This window comes from Hemitrygon akajei, chromosome 22, assembly GCF_048418815.1.
Source record: "Hemitrygon akajei chromosome 22, sHemAka1.3, whole genome shotgun sequence".
NCBI classification, from domain to species: Eukaryota; Metazoa; Chordata; class Chondrichthyes; order Myliobatiformes; family Dasyatidae; genus Hemitrygon; species Hemitrygon akajei.
Window position 1 is genome coordinate 18,326,602 of NC_133145.1, and position 20,652 is coordinate 18,347,253.

The following is a 20,652-nucleotide window of genomic DNA, read 5'->3' on the forward strand; positions in this document are numbered from 1 at the left end:
ATAGACATTGAACCCTTGGACTTCACTTTTTAAATATACAATATTTCTGTTTTTTCCAATCTATTCAATATACATATATTGTAATTGATTTACTTATTCATTATTATTATTTTATTTTATTTTTTATTAGTATTATTTTATTCATCATTATTATTTTTTCTTCTAAATTATATATAGCATTGAACTGCTGCTGCTAAGTTAACAGATTTCATGTCACATGCATGCCCATGATAATATACCTGATTCTCTTCTGAGCAGGAATTTTTTACACAGCCTGAAAACTGTACAGCATTTAATAAAAAAAATCATATAAAAGGAAATTCCAGCTGAGCAGCAACAAAGGCTATGTGTGCGGGAGTGTTTCAGTGGCTGCGCGATGGTGCAACTTAGAGGAAATATTTGGTAGGCTACCAAATGTGAGAGAGGGCATAGTAGGACAGTCAAGGAACAGCCTCAGAATACAGGGACTTCCCTTTAGACCAGAGATGAGGAGGAATTCCTTTCGCCAGAGGACAGTGAATCTGTGGAATTCATTGCCACAAACAGCTGTGGAGACCAAGTTATTGGATATATTGGACACCCCATCTGGATGATGGGGTGATAAATTGGATGAGTAGGTATACAAATGATACTAAGGTAGGTGGCGTTGTGGATAATGAAGTAGGTTTTCAAAGTTTGCAGAGAGATTTAGGCCAATTAAAAGAGCAGGCTGAATGATGGCAGATGGAGTTTAATGCTGATAAGTGTGAGGTGCTACATTTTGGCAGGAATAATTCAAATAGGACATACATGGTAAATGGTAGGGCACTGAAGAATGCAGTAGAACAGAGTGATCTAGGAATAATGGTGCATAGTTCCCTGAAGGTGGAATCTCATGTGGATAGGGTGGTGAAGAAAGCTTTTGGTATGCTGGCCTTTATAAATCAGAGCATTGAGTATAGGAGTTGGGATGTAATGTTAAAATTGTACAAGGCATTGGTAAGGCCGAATTTGGAGTATTGTGTACAGTTCTGGTCACTGAATTATAGGAAAGATGTCAACAAAATAGAGAGAGTACAAAGAAGATTTACTAGAATGTTACCTGGGTTTCAGCACCTAAGTTACAGGGAAAGGCTGAACAAGTTAGGTCTTTATTCTTTGGAGCGTAGAAAGTTGAGGCGGGACTTGATAGAGGTATTTAAAATAATGAGGGGGATAGATCGAGTTGACATGGATAGGATTTTTCCACTGAGAGTAGGGGAGATTCAAACAAGAGGACATGATTTGAGAGTTAGGAGGCAAAAATTTAAAGGTAACACAAGGGGGAATTTCTTTACTCAGAGAGTGGTAGATGTGTGGAATGAGCTTCCAGTAGAAGTGGTAGAGGCAGGTTCGGTATTGTCATTAAAAAAAAAATTGGATAGGTATATGGACAGGAAAGGAATGGAGGGTTATGGGCTGAGTGCAGGCCAGTGGGACCAGGTGAGTGTAAGCGTCAGCACGGACTAGAAGGGCCGAGATGGCCTGTTTCTGTGCTGTAATTGATAAATGGTTATATTTAAAACGAGGGTTGAAGTGTTCTTCATTGGTAAGCATGTTAAAGGTTATGGGGGATATGGCAAGAGAATGGGTTTGAGTGGGAAACTAAATCAGCTGTGGTGGATCAGACATGTTGGCTGAATGGCCTAATTCTGCTCCTATGTCTAATGGTCTTAATTATTGTGTTATTAAGTATTAAAACTTAATTCTGTATTTTCAGACCTTGTTACATAGTTAGGTGCTCTTCAATCTTATCAAAAGTATTGTATCTGTATTTTTCTAGTTTACTCCCATAAGTTTGCCACATAATTTCTACAGCCCCCTTAATGCAGCATAGATCTTAACACTTCACCTACATTTTTAAAATGATACAGTGAAGATAGATTAGCAGATTATCTATGATGTGCAGTCTTCCTTGGTCTTTGGATCAAATATGTACTTTAAAATACAATGGTAACTTGATCTCAGGTCACTGAGAAACATCTTATTATATGTTTAATATGAAATAGTTATTTTCAGGATTTATCATTAGCATTGTAGTGGGATAAATTATTGGTAAATCAAAACACAAATAAATGCATGCTAATTTTTGTTTTCCTCGGGGCTTTGCTTCTACCTTGCTACAAATTTAGTGACGTGTTGTGGTCGACTTTATGGTAACGTTCCATTTATGTATCATAGAATTGTAGGCTTTTTTTTGTTTTTCATAGCTCATTTTTATATTTGTTTCGACTTAAAGGGCTCCAAATACTTTGATGTGATTCCGTAGTCAAAAAACAAGTGCGAATGCTTATTTAGAAGTTTGCAACATTGTCTTTCTAACTGCATGTGCATGAAAGGCCTGGGAGCCCAAACCACAACAGGCAGAGCGCGCCGCTGTCATGGCGACCGCCGCTTGAGCGACAGCCGCAAAGCGCTGCTATGGTGACCGCCGTCCGGCGTTGTTGTGGAGACGTCGAATGAGTGACAGCCGCGCCGCCACCATGGAGACAGTGGGTGAGTGACAGTCTCAACGGCCGGACCGGCAACAGCGCTGAACGCAAGTGGTTTCAGGTAAAGGGAAAACAAACGCTCCAATCACGACGGGGAGGAAACGTCGGCGACGCCGGCTCTGCCTCCTCACTTCCCGTCCTTTGTTTCCAAACACCGCGAGGCCTGGGAGCGGCCTACACAGCCTGGGGCTGGAGTGAGTGAATCAGCGAACCGGCGAGAGGGGGTAGCCCCGTGTCCGAACAGCTCTGTGAACCAGGTCGGGCGTCCTTCAACCGAAGGCTTCGTTAGCCATTGGGCGAGCAGTGCTTAAAGTGGAAAGGAGGCCCGGGGCGAGAGAGTGAGAGGGGCGACGGCGGTGTTTCCCTTTGTTTGGAACAGCCCCCCATGTGGACTGGTCGTTCATCGTGATGTTGTTCTCAGACCTTCTCGGGCAGACGTACAAAGGGGATCTGGCAGAGTCCCATCCTCTGTGAAACTCTGCCAGCCTCCGCTCCAGGCCGCTTTGCAGTCGGTTACAGTACCACCGACAACCTCTGCTAATCGAAGTCTAGCCCTTCAGCCTTCATTGATGAGACTTGAGGAAGGTAATGTTTTGACCACGCTTTGCAGTTACCGTATTCGTATACAAACGCGTTACATAATATTGTTATCTAACTACAATAACAAACTCTTTGTTCTGCTTTACTTCCTATTAAACTAATGTGGGACTAAATTGCCACGAGTTACGGTGCGTGGGTGAAGATGTGGCGACTTATTCCTTTTGTCATAATCTTACGGTTCTGTCAGTCCTTCCCCCCCCCCCTCCCCGTTTGTTCACGATGGGATTTTACTTGTTCCGCACCGAACTCTTGAGTAACTGACATTTCCTATTTAAATTCGGAAACAGCTCTTTAAACATGTTAGCTTTGACCGAATCATGGCTATAGCAATATGAAAAAGATGTTTCTCAGATGGACTAAAGGAACTTGCCTTATATTAATAAAACCTAGTGTCCTGTGGAAACGTTATTTAAGAAAATAAGCGCAAGAAGATAAGGCCCCCGGAGTTTATAACTAAGTTGCTGATTCACCGTTGTCACGATGTACTTTAGGATGTGGACTAACAAATTTACTTTCACTGACGATACCAGAATAATCAATGTGTTTATAAATGCGAGATTTTGATAAAGCGCTATAATTTTTCTGCGTCATTAACATTTAAGATTATAATTTTACTTGGTACTATATTATTTGTTACATTAAAACATTTTTTAAAAGATTTCACCGGATCAAAACATTGTGAAATCCCCCTCTACCTCACAGGTACCTCGCTGCAACCAAAACCTTTATAGAAGCATTTTCATTTCCTGCCTTAGCTTGCACATGCACTTGGTGTCTGTTATGAGATCACGTGTGCTGTCTTGTTCCATCCACTTAGGATGTGGCTGTTCTGTGTGTTATGGTAATTAAGCAGAAATGAATGAGACTGTGCATGCAGCTCTCACTGAAGCGATGGGCTTTGTGTCTTGATGAAGCTGCTCATAAGGACAAAGGATAACGCCTTGGCGATCTGTTTTTGCTTCATAGACCTCCAGTTTAATTGTTTGTGATCTCCACATAATTCCCAAAAATGGATGCTAAACTTCTGAATCTAAACTGGGCAACTAACTGTTCTTTCTTTGTCTACTATGTTCTGCTTTTAGTTATTGGTGAAGACAATGTGATGTGTAAAACAGATTGTTAGCTTCCATCAGATGTTAGTATAAGGATTAATTGGGAACATGTAGTTTGGTAGGAAATGTTTCATCCTCTTGTATTCTTTTTGCAGATGTTTCTGGTTGAACATGGACATGATTTGTGAAAATGAATCAATTCTTATGCATAGTTTTAAATTATATTTGAATCTGAGCAATTGTTAAACTCAAGATGAAATGCAATTTTGCATAATATTGATTAAATCAATTAAAATTTTCTTACATTATACATAATCACAAAGTTGTCTCAGTATAAGTAAAATATATTTTCATGGGTCTCCTGTATCTGAACCACAATGAATATTTCACTTATTTTCATGAATGTATTGAACATTGATGAAATTTATACAGGGACAATGTGATGGAGTAACTAAAAATATGTGAACAGGGAGGTTGATGATGGGCATTTAATAATTACTGATTTTAGTCTTTAAAACAAAAATTTAAAATGATTCCCAAATGACTTTGAAATATATGGATCTGACTTGAGAGGAGTAAATATTAAGGAAATTAGAAGGGAACAAAAAAAAGGTTGCTTTTCAATAATAATGTAACTCAGTTCCAAATATGAATACAGCCCCATTTAGATCCACAGCTCTCTAAAAATTGCTTCCTTTTCTTAAGATGCCCTGCTCCATTTCACAATTCATTCAACACTAGATCCCAAAGATATAGAAAAAAGAAAATTCTTTTAAGGAAAAAATAGCTTGGATCAGTTTTCTTTGAACAGAAGCACTCTGCTCTAAAACTTGAGTGTTCAAATTTAATTGACAATCCAGTCTGCACTGTCAAAGTTCTTCAGTCTTTGAAAAGCTCTGCTGTTTCAAAATTTGGATGAATGGTGAATCATGATGTAATTTTTGAAAGGAGTGGAGCATTCTTGTATTTTTTATTTTTTACTAAAATTAAATTGCATTGTGTCTCATCACTGTGAAGATCTCTGTCATTAATTTTGCAAATTGATTAGTTATAAATAAGTGTATAAGGGGTTTCCACGATGCATTGTGACATTAATGCTGATTTGTTTTATTGGTTCATCTGTTTACTGTATGATTACTCTGTAATTTTCAAACTTTTTAATCTATTTATATTATTGGTTCTTTTTGTAATTATTTTAATTAATAACAAAATCCTTTTTTATTTTATTTCTCCTAAAAAAAAACAGAGTGAAGCAGAGAAATTCCTGTAATGGAGTCAAGTCAGGACCAGGCTGAAGGGTTACAAAGCAGAAAGGATGACTTAATTAATTTCAGTATCCCTGTGGATTATTCTGTCGATTGCACAAGAAGTCAAAGAGAAGGGCTACAGGCAAATGATCCTTTAGATAGTGGGACCGTGGATACCCAATACAGCATGTGTAGTAAGAACACACCTGGTGACTTAGAGACCAACACCGTACCTCCGACTGACAAGGTTCACCTGGACGATGCAATCTCAAGTACTACAGTCACTGTCTCTTACGTTAATCGGCCCCACCTGTTTTCTTCCCAACGGACACTACAGCATTCCTTGCATGAGCAACCATTACCATCTCTCTTTATTCCATCTGTTTGTGTGCAGTCACAGCAGATGTTGTCATCCTCCTTTGATTCTTCTGCACCTACCAATTTTGTTGACACGTCATTTGAGAACTCTGTTTTAGCACAGCCTGGTGATCTGGAATCCATTAGAAGAGGACTTGAAAATGGAATAGACTGCAGCACTGTGAACCCCCACAGACTAAAGGCACTGGACCTGGATTTACCTTTAGTGGCGACCACTGTCCATGAATCTGATAGTCCACTTGAAAAGAGATTAAATGTGACAGAGGACATTTTGTATGAACAATCTAGTAGTTCTTCTGATGTGGAAATACTGGACTCTGTTTGCCCGTTTTCTAGAGCAATGGGTCAGGAAGATAAGTGGAGTGACTCTGTAAGTTCTGCTGAAACTCTTGTTCAAAACTCAGAAGCGCTTGCAATGAAACTGACTGAGTCAGAAAACAGACCAAACAACAATGAACAGTGTGAAAGCAATAACCTGCTGGGCAGGATGGACCACTCTGAAATGCAAAATGGTGCTGGTGTCTTTGCTGGGATTAAAACTTCCAGCAGTCAACATGTAGAGAAGAACCTTCAGTCTATGTGCAACTTAAACACATGTTACAAAGATCAGACCACAATGACAATAAAAACAGAAAATGATGAACTTTCAGAGGCAGCAGTGTCTGTTAACTCTGAAGAAAGCCTGAGTGGGGATAATTTTGGGAAAACGTGTACAAATGTTTTGACAGAAGAGGAACATGATGACTCGCCATGTAAAACACTTTCTACTTCCACACATTTGTCACAAAGTTTAAGTGCAGATAGTAATGATTGGGAAGACACAGAGAGTATTGGGACCAACACATCATCAGGTTACAAAGTGGCACCAAGCGAATGCTGCAGTGACATGTTGCCGAATTCTGAAAATGGCAGCAGCTATACTTCAGATAACAGTTTAGTCCTCCAAACTGATAATATATCACAACAAAGTCCGAAAGCTGGTGAGTGTTTACATGACCAAGAAATAGCTTTATCATTTGACCTAAAGAATGGAGAAATGCATTGTTCTGGAAAGGATGCTGTAGCCACTCAAAATAATAGCTCGTTGCAAGCCATTTGCAGCACAGCAGATAATACAACTTCTCCATCCAGTGGAGATCAGACATCAAATATTAAAGTAACTGAACAGTCTCCAAATAATGAAAATAATTGTAGGAAAATAAATGAAGAAATTTGTGCTAATGATACAGATGATAACCTCTTTGTGGCTGAACCAAATTTGATCCCTGAATTGCCACAGATAGATAACAATGTACATGATAATAGCAGAAATTTGACCTCGTTCAATAAACAAATTCTTCCTACTTTGTCAAAGTCACCAGCTTCCGAAAGTAACCATCCTAAGATTAAGCCATGCTCTCTTGAATTGCATAAACTAAATGTTCTCGAAACTGAGGGGAAATGTGATGTTCGGGGATATGTGTTGGACCTGAAAAGGAATAATGTTGCTTCAATGTCATGCAGCATTTCTATGAGTCTGTCTTTATCCAAGTCTGGCAAAGATACTGGTGGTGAAGAGGAGGCAGAATCTGCTGAGAGCTGTGATAGTAAAAGTGGCCCAAGCCCCACTCATGATAATATATGCAAAGCCTTGTCTGTCCAGGCAGAGCAGCAACTCCCAAGCAGGAGAAAACAGACCTTTGTCACAAAGTATGAGGACAGTGAGTTGGTTTGCATCTCTGATGATGAAGTTGTTGATTGTTTGGTTGCAAAGACGGATTCACCACAAGACTGGAATCAGCCACAAGTTCGGGAAAATAAGAAGAAAAGGGCATGTCAACAATATTTGAATCAGACATTTGAAGATCGACCACTCCAGAATGCTGAACCCAAACATTTTGAAAGGAAAATTCTGCCACCTAGACAAAGAGGAATGAGGCTGGAACAAATTGTGCAAAATATTGTCACTCAACCGAAAGCAAGAACATCTAATAACCTTGGTGAGAGACTGAGAAGAAGCAAAGATGGATCAATTCCTACTCCCACCAGGTTTCAGCCCCCGAGACACAAGTCATCTAGTTCCATTGCAGGACAGAAGTCCAAAGGCTATGCTGGATCTCTTCCTTGCATCAAGGATTCCTCGCAAAAAACAAGTTTGTCATGTAAAATGCAAGAACAATGTGAGGCAAATCAAGAGGAAACCAGTACAGCAGCTGTGGAGAAATTGAACAGAAATAAATCTACCTCTATTCCAGGCTCTTGCCATGGACGTGCAACAAAACTGAGCACTCCAGTTTCTTCCGGCAAATCTTTATGCAATGCATCTTCGTCTTCAAAGCAGCCAGCTGAAGCCCACTGGGAGAGCCATAGTTCAGGAGACAAACATAAGTTTGCCAAGCTTGATCTCAAATGTGTAAATGGGAACAGGAGAAAGCATTCAGGAAGCTCCAGGAATGCCTGCGTGTCATCCCGGCCACAGTCTTCCCAGCCAAGAACACAGGGCAAAGTAAGGAAGAGGGTACATAAGTCAGCAGGTAAAAAGCGGCAGTCACAGCGGGGACGGCCCTCAATGGTCTTTGCTCCTGAAGAGCCTGAGATAAAGCTAAGAGCCTTGTCTCTTAAGGCTGAGGATCGTCGAGAAAGATACGATAGCTTTTCACCTTATGTTAGGGTAGAGGCAAAGGGTTATTCAGTGTGTACAGTAGTGAACTATTCGGAAGAGGATAATAATATTCTTAAACAAAAGAAACATTCCCAGCAGCAGTCACATGGTGCAGTTCCAAAATCATCTTGCATGACACTGGGCCCTGTAGTAAATGAAGCTACTCATAAAAGCTTTCTAGTCTGCTGTCTTTGTGGCTTGTCTGCAAATGCAATGGAGCAAGGTGATCTTTTTGGACCTTTCTATCCTAGGGGATATACATCTTCCAACAATCAGACTTTCCAATCTAAAGAAGTAAAGACTGAGCAAGCAAGTACTGTTGCCTCCAGCTCTACTTGTAATTCCATTAGGAATGTAGTAAATAAAACAACTGGACAAAACCAAGAATCTAGAACGAGGGAAGGGACAATAACTCGTGGCCAGAAGCGTAGAGGTGTTGATGGGACAGAAGAGAGCTCAAAATGTTCAGAAAGTAAGAAGGGCAAGAATGAGCCAACTTTGGAAGAGTGGTATCAGCCCCCATTGGTCCCAATGGATGCTAATGAATATTGGATGCATGAAGACTGTGTGACTTGGTGTGCTGGTGTATTTCTTGTGAGAGGAAAGTTGTATGGGTTGTTGGAAGCTATCAGCGTTGCACAGGAAGCGGTAAGTAAGGCAATGAATTGTGGAATATTCTACAGACTTTAATCATTTTGTTTCTGAAGTCCTTATCTCCTGTGCTATTGTAAATGAAAGAAAGATATTGCATCAACATTATAATGTTCTACAATCATATGTTAGCAATTCAGAATATTCAGAGAAAGAATATTTTTGTGTTATCTTTATTTTCATTGTAATGAATCATTTCTGTAGAGGGAGATCAGTTTTTTAAATTTAAGCTTGAGTTGAAATGTTCAGAGAATCTTTTAGTTGGATTTTATAACCACTTTGCATTGTAAGTTTGCAGCAGAAATTCGATGAGGCACATAGCATGGTTTGCAGTTCCAGCTTGAAACCTTTACAAAGGCAAAAGGAGAAAGTCTTATTCTGTGGTTGTGATTAGAGCTTCACTTGTTTAACTGGCTAGCCACGTTTGATAACAGTGTAGTGCAGTGCAATATTTAAATGTTATTTCAAGGTAAATCATTTTTGTGTGGGAAAGTTATTGCTTTTTAAAGAGAGGAAATGAAAGGTGTAGTAACTATTTTTTTCCAGTTTCCTAAAGCTTGACTTTTCCTGAACATTATTGAGGGATAGATAGGCTTTGCATGTTTGGTCAACAACCCTTTCTTGTGGTTCCTAGTTTTAAATGCCAAAGCCCATGTTGATCATTTGTACTGTCTGTTTCTCCATTATCTCTTTTAATCTATGATCTTCTACTGCTTTTCTTCCCCTTTCCCTCCCCTCATTCAATTGTACCCAATTTTTCCAACCATCCCATTTATAACTTGAAGCAAGGGAATCCAGAAGAATTTCTTAATGATTCCCACTTTCTCACCCTTAAATATTGTCTGAATTTGTAAGTTCCTGTCACAATTTACAGCTGCTGATTGTGTTAGAATTTTATAATTTTTTCATTTTAAGTTAACATTTTAGTGAGAGCCTCAAAGCATTTGTAATTTTGGAAATACTCAAATTGAGTGCAGATATAAGATAAGATTAAGGTCCAATCTGTATATGCAGGTGCAGTATGTTTGGACAAGGCTTGATTTGGAGCGTCTTGTACAATTTTGCAATGTTACATCTAGTTTTGTAGAATGGAAGTATGTTAAAGTTTATTCTAAGAATTTGTTAAAACAGTTGCTCTGGTTCCAGTGGAAATTTGATTGTAGTTAGTACAGGAAGTCAAATACTGATATAACAGATAGTTGACAAGGCCTTGGCACTCCTACAAGGTAGCTGTAATGAGACTTGATTGTATTCATTCCATGTCACTGTAACGAAACAAGGCCACTAGCTCAAATTAACCTCCATTTATAGCAATATTGAAGTCCATTGTCATCAGTCCAGAGATAATTTTAAAATGCCAAACTTGTATATAAAGGCTGAAGTAGGTGTGATTAGTTAACAAAAGTAGTAATATTATTCATACTGGTTTTTTAGTTTCTGAATTTCATAGTCATTATTCTGAAGGTTTGTGTTTCACATGAAGAGCTGAGTTTGATGTCTCAAGATAATGTACAGTGTAGAGGAACTTTCTTAAAAGGTCTTTGATTTCTTTGTTTCATTCTCCAGAGACATAGCAATATTTGCTCCTGTGTTTATTTTTCATTGCACAGTTGCTTTTACATTTTTCCTTTGAAAAATATGAAAAACCTTGAGCTGGAAATGCAAGGGTCCGCCACAAAGAAACTTCTGTTCTGCTTATAACCATCTTTATATCAGCACATAAAGTGGTTTGTACATGGAAGTGATTTTGTGGAGCTACCAAATCCCAACCAATTAAAGGGAATCACTAGTGCAGAAGTTTAAATATTTTGGTGGTGCATTTTAACCATAATTCAGAGTCAGAGACTCCAATCACAGGGACTACTTAAACAGAGATTTAAGATTGGGTCTTTTGATTCCATGCTGGGGATATTCCCAATAAAGAAAAAAGGGAAAGATGAGAAGAGCAGTAGTGATAGGGGAATAGACAGAAGATTTTGTGGATGTATATAGGTGGTATATAGTCTCCAACGTGCCAGGTCAGGGACATTTCAGAATGAGTCCACTACATTCTTAAGGGGGAGATTGTGTAGCCAGAAGTTGTTGTACACATTGGTACCAACAACACGTTAGGAAAAGGGATGAGAATCTGAAGAATGTATATATGGAGCTAGGTAGGAAGCTAAAAAAGCAGGACCTCAAGGGTAATAATCTATGGATTGCTGTCTGTGCCATGTGTGAGGTAGGGTAAGAATAGCTGAAGAATTGGTGCAGGGAAACGGTTTCAGATTTGTTGATTATTGGAATCTCCTCTGGGAAAGTATGACCTGCACAAAAGTGAAGGGAAACAATATCCTTGTGGGCAGATTTGCTAGAGCTGTTGGAGAGGGTTTAGAGTATTTTGGAGACAGTGACCACAATTCCATGACTTTTACCCTAGCCTTGGACAAGGATAGTAACTGGGAGGGGGGTTATAGAAAAATATTTAATTGGGGGTGGCTGAATTATGCTATTAAGCAGGAACTTGGAGCATAAATTGGGAACAGATGTACGGGGAATATTTAGAAAGTACTAACATAGGGTTCTATAGGTTCATCTCATTGAGATAGGGAAAGGATGGTAGGGTAGAGAAACCATGGTTGACAAGAGATGTGGAGCACCTAATCAGGAAGGAGGAGGCATACCCTAGGTTTAGGAAGCAAGGATTGGACAGGAGTCTTGAGAGTTACAATTTAGCCAGGAAGGAACTTACAAAGGGACTTGGGCAAACGAGAAGGAGACATGAGAAGGCCTTGGCAAATAGGATTAAGAGAAACCATAAAGCACCTATGTGAAGAATAGGAGGATGACTGGAGTGAGAGTAGGACCAATCAGGGATAAAAGAGGAAACAAGTCTGCAAATGGAGGAGGTAGGGGAGGTCCCTAATGAATACTTTGCTTCATTATTCATCAGTGAGAGGGACCTTGACGAATATGAATTCAGCATAGAACAGGGTAATACTGCTGAGACATGTTGAGATTAAGGAAGAGGATTTGCTGGAACTTCTGAAGAACATAGGATAAATAAGGCTTCCAGGCCAGTCAGGATATACCCCAGTAATTATGGGAAACAAGGAAAGAAATTGCTGTGCCTGTGTTGATGATCTTTGTATCTTCACTGGTCAGAGGAGTAGTACCAGAAGATTGGAGGGTAGAAAATGTTATTCCTTTGTTCAAGAAAGGTAATAGGGATAATCCTGGGAATTATAGAGCAGTGTGTCTTACTTTAGTGGAAGGCAAGCTATTGGAGAGGATTCTTAAAGACAAAATTTACAAGCATTTGGAGAAGTATTGTCAGATTAGGGAGCGTCAGCTTGGCTTTGTGAGGGTCAGTTTGTGCCTCACAAGCCTGATTTAATTCTTCAGGAAAGTCACAACAGATTGATGAAGGTAGGACAGTGGATTTTGTGTATATGGATTTTAGTAAGGAGTTCGACAAGGTTCTCCATGGTAGGTTAATTTAGAATGTCAGGAGGCATGGGAGCCAGGGAAACTTGGTGGCATGGATTCACAGTAAGCTTACCCATGGAAGGCAAAAGGTGTTAGTAGATAGAGTGAATTCTGCCTGGAGGTCAGTGAATAGTGGTGTTCAGCAGGGATCTGTTCTTGAGACCCTTGCTCTTTGTGATTTTTATAAATGACTTAGATGAGGAAGGGGAAGGGTAGGTTTGCAGATGACATGAAGGTTTGTAGTTTAATGGATATCGTAGAAGGTTGTTGTAGGTTACAACGGGATAGTGACAGGATGCAGAGCTAGGCTGAAAAGTGGAAAATGTAGTTCATTCTGGAAAAGTGAAAAGATTCACTTTGGAAGGTTGAATTTGAAGGCAGAGTACAGGGTTAATGGCAGGATTCTTAGCAGTGGAGGAAGAGAGAGATCTTAGAGTTCTATATCCACTGATCCTTCTCAGTTGCCGTGCACATTCTTAGGATGGTTAAGAAGGTGTTGGTCTTTGTTTGTCAGGGGATTGAGTTCAAGAGCTACAAGGTAATGTTGCAGCTTTATAAAGCTCCGATGAAGCCATACTTGGAGTATTGTGTTCGTTTTTGGTTGCCTCATTATAGGAAGGATATGGAAACTTTACCAAGGGTGTAGAGATTTATGAGAATGCTGCCTGGATAAGACAGTTTGTGTTATGAGGAAAGGCAGAGTGAGCTAGGGCTTTTTCTTTGGAGCAAAGGAGGATGAGAAGTGATTTGATAAAGGTGTATTAGATGATGAGGCATTGACAAAGTGGCCAGTCAGCGCTTTTTTTCCTAGGGCAGAAATGGCTAATACAAGAGGGCATGATTTTAAGGTGATTGGAGGAAAGTATAAGGTGTATTTCAGAGGTAGGTTTTTTTTAGAGTGATGAGTGTATAGAATGTGCTGCCAGGGGTGGTAGAGGCAAATACATTATGGACATCTAAGAGACTTGTAGATGGGCATATAGATGAAAGAAAAGTGGAGGGCTATGCGGGAGGGAAGCTCTAGATTGATCTTGGTTAAAAGGTTGGCTCAATGTCATGGGCCAAAGTGCCTGTACAGTGCTGTATTGTCCTGTGTTTTATAAAGCAAAGATTTACTCTTTTGAATAAATGATGGGATAGTATTGAGTACAAAAATTATATTCCTGGTTTGCTCAGTAAAACTAGAGAGAGACGAGTCCAGCAAGAATGAAATTAATTTTTATATAGGTGATATACCACACAGTTGCTCCACACAGTGCTCTAAACAACCTTACCATACAGGTTGAGTGCCACTTGTCTGACGTCACATGGAAAATTCCACAAGACGCTGGGTAGCTTCCCAGGCAATGCACAGGTCTCTGCAAATCACAGGCAATTCTGAGAAGTAACCTCATGTATGTAATGAAAAATAGAAAAACACTGCATAAAGCAAAAAATGAAGATCTCAACTATGTATTGTCAGTGTCATAGTGAACATATGCCGCAGCAGTATGCAGAACATGAAACAAGTAAAGATCTATTATAATGAACTGAAAATTGAAGGTAGTTGTGAATATTTAGGGGGCTGGTTGCAGAAATCTAAGAAAAGGCATGGATTACATTTTTTAAAGTGTCTACTGATCACAAAAATCTAGCAACAGAACAAGTCTATGATGCTAATTGCTTTTTATACCTTACAGAAACCCTAACAGCAAGTAAAATTCAAATACAGTGTACTGTAACCTTTTAATCAAAACACGGCATCATAGATGGAGACTGAAAGCCTGGCATTGTTTTTTGTTCCGTACAGGTATTCTGTTGATGCTACTGTGCTGCTTTTGTTACCCTGCACACATTATATTTTCATTTTATTCATGGTATCTTAATAATTTTTACTGTTAAGTACACAAGTGTAAGACCAGGACTGCCTACTGGTAGGGCGTTAATTTAGAGTCAAAAATTATGGCAATCCCAAGCTATTTTATTATATATTCCAACTTCCGAAAGAATCCAAAATCCAGCCCCAAGTATTTTGGTTAGTGTACTCAACCTATATTTGAAGTTTTCTAGCTACTTAAACACGAGTACCGTAGATGTCGGATTATAAGCCGCTACTTTTTTCCCACATTTTGAACAGCTTTGAACTCTGCGGCCTTTAATACGGTGCAGCTAATGCATGATTTTTTTCATGCCGCCAAAAACATTTTGCCTCGTAACAGTAGACCAATAAAATTGATGAGTAGTTCACAGAGGTCCAATGAAATTGTACGATAAATCAAGCGCACTTTCACAATTAAATTATTGTAAATCAGTCATTTGTACTCACCCTCATCAACATGGAAAACACTCGAAGAAAAGCATTGTGCTGCCTTTATGGCAGTTATTTAGTTTATAATATTTTCGCTTAGTAATTCATTTTCTAGTTAAAGTTAGAAGTGTTTTAACTATATTTGTTTTCTGTACTACATCGCGGGATGCTATGACGTCACACCCGGTTTCGCCGCGTCTTGTGGGAAAAATGCCAGTTTGCGATAAACGGGAAGGAGGGGGGCGAGCGGCATTACGCGAGCGGCATTGGATCTGAGCGAACGCTGCTTTTAAGTTAAAGGTGATCAATAACTTTTCCTGGTAGGCTGCAGTATATATATTTTTTACCAGTCGTTAGGAGATATTGGAATGTTGTTCAGTAAAAAAGTATACGCAACGTATATTTAAAAGTAGCCGCGTTACAGGCACGGTTCGAAAAAAAGCATTTGCAATATGTATTTGTTTATGTTACCATATGGATTTAATTAAAAGTTAAAAAATCCTCACGTGTAATATCTTTCTGTGTAAATATCTCATATTACAACGTGGGACACCTGCGGCCGAAAATCCGGTGCGGCCTGTACAAGTAAAAAATTGATTTTATTTCTAAAATTAGAGCCAGCGGCTTTTAATCAGGTGCGCTCTGTAGTCCAGAATCTACGGTAATTCTACAGATGCTGGAAGTCCAAAGCAACAGACACAAAATGCCAGGGGAGCTCAGCAGGTCAGGCAGCATCTATGGAAATAAATAAATAGTTGATATTTCAAGCCAACACTCTTCTTCAGGATAAAGGAAGAAGGGTGTTGGCCTGAAGTGTCGACTGTTTATTCATTTCCATAGGTGCTTCCTGACCTGCTGAGTTTGAGTGTGTGTTCCTAAGTTACTTATTGCCTCCTGATGCCTTCTGGAGTTACAGTTGTAAAACAAGTACTTACATTGAGGAATGCTGCAGAAAAATGGTGCAGTTACTTAAAATCTGATGAAAGTCATGTTTTTTTGAACTGCTACTTGTACGAAAGTTTTTTGTGAATTGAACGTAAAATTAAGTTGCATTGACGGCAGTGTAACTGCACTTCATTATTCCCTTTTATCTATCCAACGTTGTGTGTGTTTATATAATACATACACAGAGCCTGAAGCTACATGAATTATTTAGCAAGCAATTGATTTAACAGATATTGGGCTGGATTGTGCTTTATTGTGTTCTGTAGGGAACCACTGTTCGACATGTATTCTACTTTGGGGCCTGTGCAATGCAGTGCAGAAATATAGAGCTCTGTTGCTGAACTTGAGAAGGCCAGATTTACATAAGGCTAAGGGAGGCCTTCAGAGAGGTGCTGGGGTAAGGTGTGGCTTCCCCTGCTTGGGATCCAGTTGTCACGTGGTCTGCTTTGCCTGATCGAAGGGTTATAACATGGAAGCCTTGACCTTTGTCCATCCAGCATGATCTAGCCCATTAACCTGGAACTGTTCCTGTAAATTTTGCTAAACCATAATGTTGCATTTTAGACAATGTTAACATTTAACCTTTATATTGGTGTAGATCCAGTGTTTCTTGTTTCTCTTATTACTTGGTTTTTACCAGTAATCTAGTTAACTACTTAGCCATATGGCCTAATGTGGTTCTCTGTGGAAACTGATGTAGTTTCTCCTCTTAACTCTATCCTCTCCCTGAATGTACAGCACTGTACCAAAAGAACCGAGTCGAGTTAGTGTTATAGAGTCATAAAGTTGGATTGCACAGAAGTAGGACTATTGCACCATCTGTACCAGTCACATTTATCTACATTGTGTCCCTTTTCTTTTCTGCTCAAGTTTTTGACATGATGCTTCCTTACTAGTGAGAATAACAGCCTCCACCAACTTTTCAGGCATTGTGTGTGGGCATGCGCACATGTTTGTGCATGTGGTGAGAGGGGATCATCAGATGCCCTCTATACCTCCTACTTCTCATCTTCAACCTATCCCCTCTATTTTTACATAACACCATGGAGAAAAGGTTCTTGCCTCTTACTCAAAATTTTGTATATCATTATCCTCACTTACCTTCACTTGTGAAACAAACTCAGTCTATCGAACCTCTTACTATAACTGTAATGCTGCAATCCAGGTAGCATTCTGTTGAATCTCCTCTGTACCCTCTCTGGCATAATTGCATCTTTTTCTATTGTTTGGGCTCCAGAACAGCACACAGTAGTCCAAGTGTAGCCTAATTAAGGTTTTATAAGAGGTAGTCATGGGATGCAGAGGATTGCCTTGGGTCAGTGGACTAGGCTGTGTCCAAAAACTCATCTGAGGACCTGAATGACTACACTAGGGATGTTACAGACTTTATTACAGCTGTGGATGAGTGTGTCCCCACAAAATCATTCAGGGTTATCCCCAATCAGAAGCCTTTGATGAACAATGAAATCCAGAATCTGCTGAGAGTCAGATCAGAGGCATTCAAGTCTGGATATCAAGAATGCTATAAGAGGTGCAGGTATGTTCTTCAGAAAGCCATCTCTCGAGTGAAGTGGAGATTCTAGACTAGACTGGAATCAATGAGGGATGTTCGACAGCAATGGCAGGGTTTGAATGACATAACCTACTACAAAGTTAAATCTTGCGATGTAGGGTTCAGCAGAGCTTTGCTTCCAGATGAGCATATGTCTTCTACGCCAGCTGTGATGCCAGAACAATGAGGAACCATTGTACACCCCCATGTCACTTGATAATCCTTTGGTCTCAGTATCTGAAGATGATGTGCAAGTGTGTTAACCTGTCTAAATTACTGTCGCCCAGTGGCACTTGCATCCACAGAGATGAAGTGTTTTGAGAGACTGGCGTTGAAGTGTATCAGCTCCTGTCTGAGTGGCGACTTGGATTTGCTCCAATTTGCCTACTGAAACATCTGCTGTATACTTGTTGCTATCTTATTTGCTCTTCACACAACCCTGAAACATTTGGACAACATCAGGATGTTCTTTATCAATTACAGCTTGGCATTTTGTTTGAGGGGGGACTTGATAGAGGTATTTAAAATTATGAGGGGGATAGATAGAGTTGACGTGGATAGGTTTTTTCCATTGAGAGTAGGGGAGATATTCAAACAAGAGGACATGAGTTGAGAGGGGGCAAAAGTTTTTAAGGGTAGCACGAAGGGGAATTTCTTTACTCAGAGTGGTAGCTGTGTGGAACGAGCTTCCAGTAGAAGTGGTAGAGGCAGGTTCGGTATTGTCATTTAAAGTAAAACTGGATAGGTATATGGACAGGAAAGGAATGGAGGGTTATGGGCTGAGTGTGGGCCAGTGGGACTAGGTGAGAGTAAGCGTTGGCACGGACTAGAAGGGCCAAGGTGGCCTGTTTCCGTGCTGTAATTGTTCTCTGGTTATATTTAATATTATCATCCCTTCTAAACTAATCAGTAAACTCCATGACTTAAGCCTCAATAACCTCATGTGCAATTGGATCCTGGATCTCCTCACTTTTAGACCCCAGTCAATTTGGATTGGCAAAAACATCTCCTCCGCAATCTCCATCAGCCTAGGAGCACTTCAGGGTTGTGTACGTAGCCACACAGTCATAGGTGTAAAGCAAGCAGAGCAAGGGCTAACTACAACTCCAACAACACATACAGGTTTGCTAATGACACCACTGTTGTGGGCTGTATCAAAGGTGGTGATGGATCAGCATACAGAAGGGAGATTGAAAATTTTTGCAGAGTGGTGTATTAACAGCAACCTCTCACTTGATGTCAATAAGACCAAAGGACTGATAGTAGACTTCAGGGTAGGGAAACCAGAGGCCTATGAACCATTCATTCATCATCGGAGGATCAAGGGTGGGGTGGGTCAGTAATTTTAAATTCCTCTGTGTTGCTATCTCAGAGGACTTGTCCTGAACCCATAATATGAATATAATTGTGAAAAAAGTACTGCAGCACCTCTAGTTCCTCAGGAGTCTACGGAGTTTCAGCATGCCATCGTAAACCTTGGCAGACTTCTATAGAAGTGTAATGAAAAGTGTGCTGACTGGCTGTACCAGTGCCTTTGAGCAGAAAATCATACAAAAGGAAGTAGATTCTGCCCAATGCATTACGGATAAAACACTCCCAAACATTGAGCACACCTATGTGAAACATTGCCATAGAAATCAGCATCCATCATCAAAGATCCTCACCAACCAGGCCATGCTCTTTTCTCACTGCTGCCATCAGGTAGAAGGCACAGGTGCCTCAGGACTCGTACCACCAATTCAAGAACAGTTACTACCCTTAACCATCAAGCTTTTGAACAAAAGGGGATAGCTACATTCATTTAAGGACTTGCCTTGTTATTTCTTGCTCATTATGTATTGTTATTAATTTATTATCTACATTTGTACAGTTTGCTTAGTTTACAGTCCCTGATGTTTACAGGTCCTGTTACAATTAATATTCTATAGATTTGCTAAGTGTTCTAAGAAAAAACCTCAGGGTTTTATGTTGTGACATATATGTACTCTGATAAATTTTACTCAAAGCTTTGAACTTTATATATAAAGTTGTAACATGATATCTGAGCTCTTCTGTTCCATCCCACAACTGATTTAGTATGCCTCCTTCACTACCCCCTCCTCCTGTCCTGCCAATTACAAGGATTTATGGATCCAAAAGTCTCTCTGTTCATCAACACGTTCTAAGTTCCAGGCACTTTTTGTGCCCTATTTTATCTTTACACTCCCAAAATATGTTACCTCATGTTTTTCGTTAATAATTTCCCATTGCCATTGTTCTGCCCAACTTTCCACTGATGTATGCCGTGCTGTAGTTTTAGAGAACCTTCTGCATAATCTATAGAACCACTATTTTTCATGTTGCCTACAGACTTATTAATCAAATTTCATAAGCTCACATCCAATTCATTGTTTATCACTGACATCAAGAGTCTCACCATTCTGTACACTAATGTTCAGTTTTCCAATCTGAAAAATAATCCACCACTATCTCTGCCTCCTATTACTAAACTAATTTTAATTTTACTTTGGCATGGATCCCATGTGTAACCTTTTGCACTAGCCTACATGGCTGGTGAGTAGGTTGATGGAAAAGATCCTGAGAGGCAGGATTTCTGAACATTTGGAGAGGCATAATATGATTAGGAATAGTCAGCATGGCTTTGTCAAGGGCAGGTCATGCCTTACGAGCTTGATTGAAGTTTTTGAGTATGTGACTAAACAAGTAAATGACGGTAGAGCAGTAGATGTAGTGTATATGGATTTCAGCAAGGCATTTGATAAAGTACCCCATGCAAGGCTTACTGAGAAAGTAAGGAGGCATGGGATCCAAGGGGATCTTGCTTTGTGGAATCTGGCTTGCTCGTAGAAGGCAAAATGTGGCTGTAGGTCATATTCTGCATGGAGGCCGGTGACCAGTGGGGTGCCTCAGGGATCTGTTCTAGGACCCTTGCTCTTCATGATTTTTATAAATGACCTGGATGAGGAAGTGGAGGAATAGGTTAGTAAATTTGCTGATGACACAAAGGTTGGAGGTGTGAATAGTGTGGAGGGCTGTCAGAGGTTACAGCGGGATATCGATAGGATGCAAAACTGGGCTAAGAAGTGGCAGATGGAGTTCAACCCAGATAAGTGTGAAGTGGTTCATTTTGGTAGGTCAAATACAATGGCAGAATATATTATTAATGGTAAGACTCTTGGCAGTGTGGAGGATCAGAGGGATTTTTGGGTCTGAGTCCATAGGACGCTCAAAGCTGCTGCACAGCCTGACTGACGGTGCATTGGCCTTCATCAACTGTGGGATAGAGTTTAAGAGCCAAGAGGTAATGTCACAGCTATATAG

General features: G+C 39.9%; 1 protein-coding gene across 1 annotated transcript in view; it reads left to right on the forward strand.

Annotated features, from left to right (window-relative positions):
• Positions 1 to 2,526: 2,526 nt before the first annotated feature.
• The window catches only part of LOC140715000 (uncharacterized), a 60,294-nt gene continuing 42,168 nt past the window's right edge, over positions 2,527 to 20,652 (forward strand). Inside the window, exons 1-2 of the mRNA XM_073026749.1 lie at positions 2,527 to 3,095; positions 5,409 to 9,076. Of these exons, the coding sequence (XP_072882850.1) occupies positions 5,432 to 9,076 (3,645 nt within the window). The 5' untranslated portion in view covers positions 2,527 to 3,095; positions 5,409 to 5,431. The remainder of the gene's footprint in view (positions 3,096 to 5,408; positions 9,077 to 20,652) is intronic.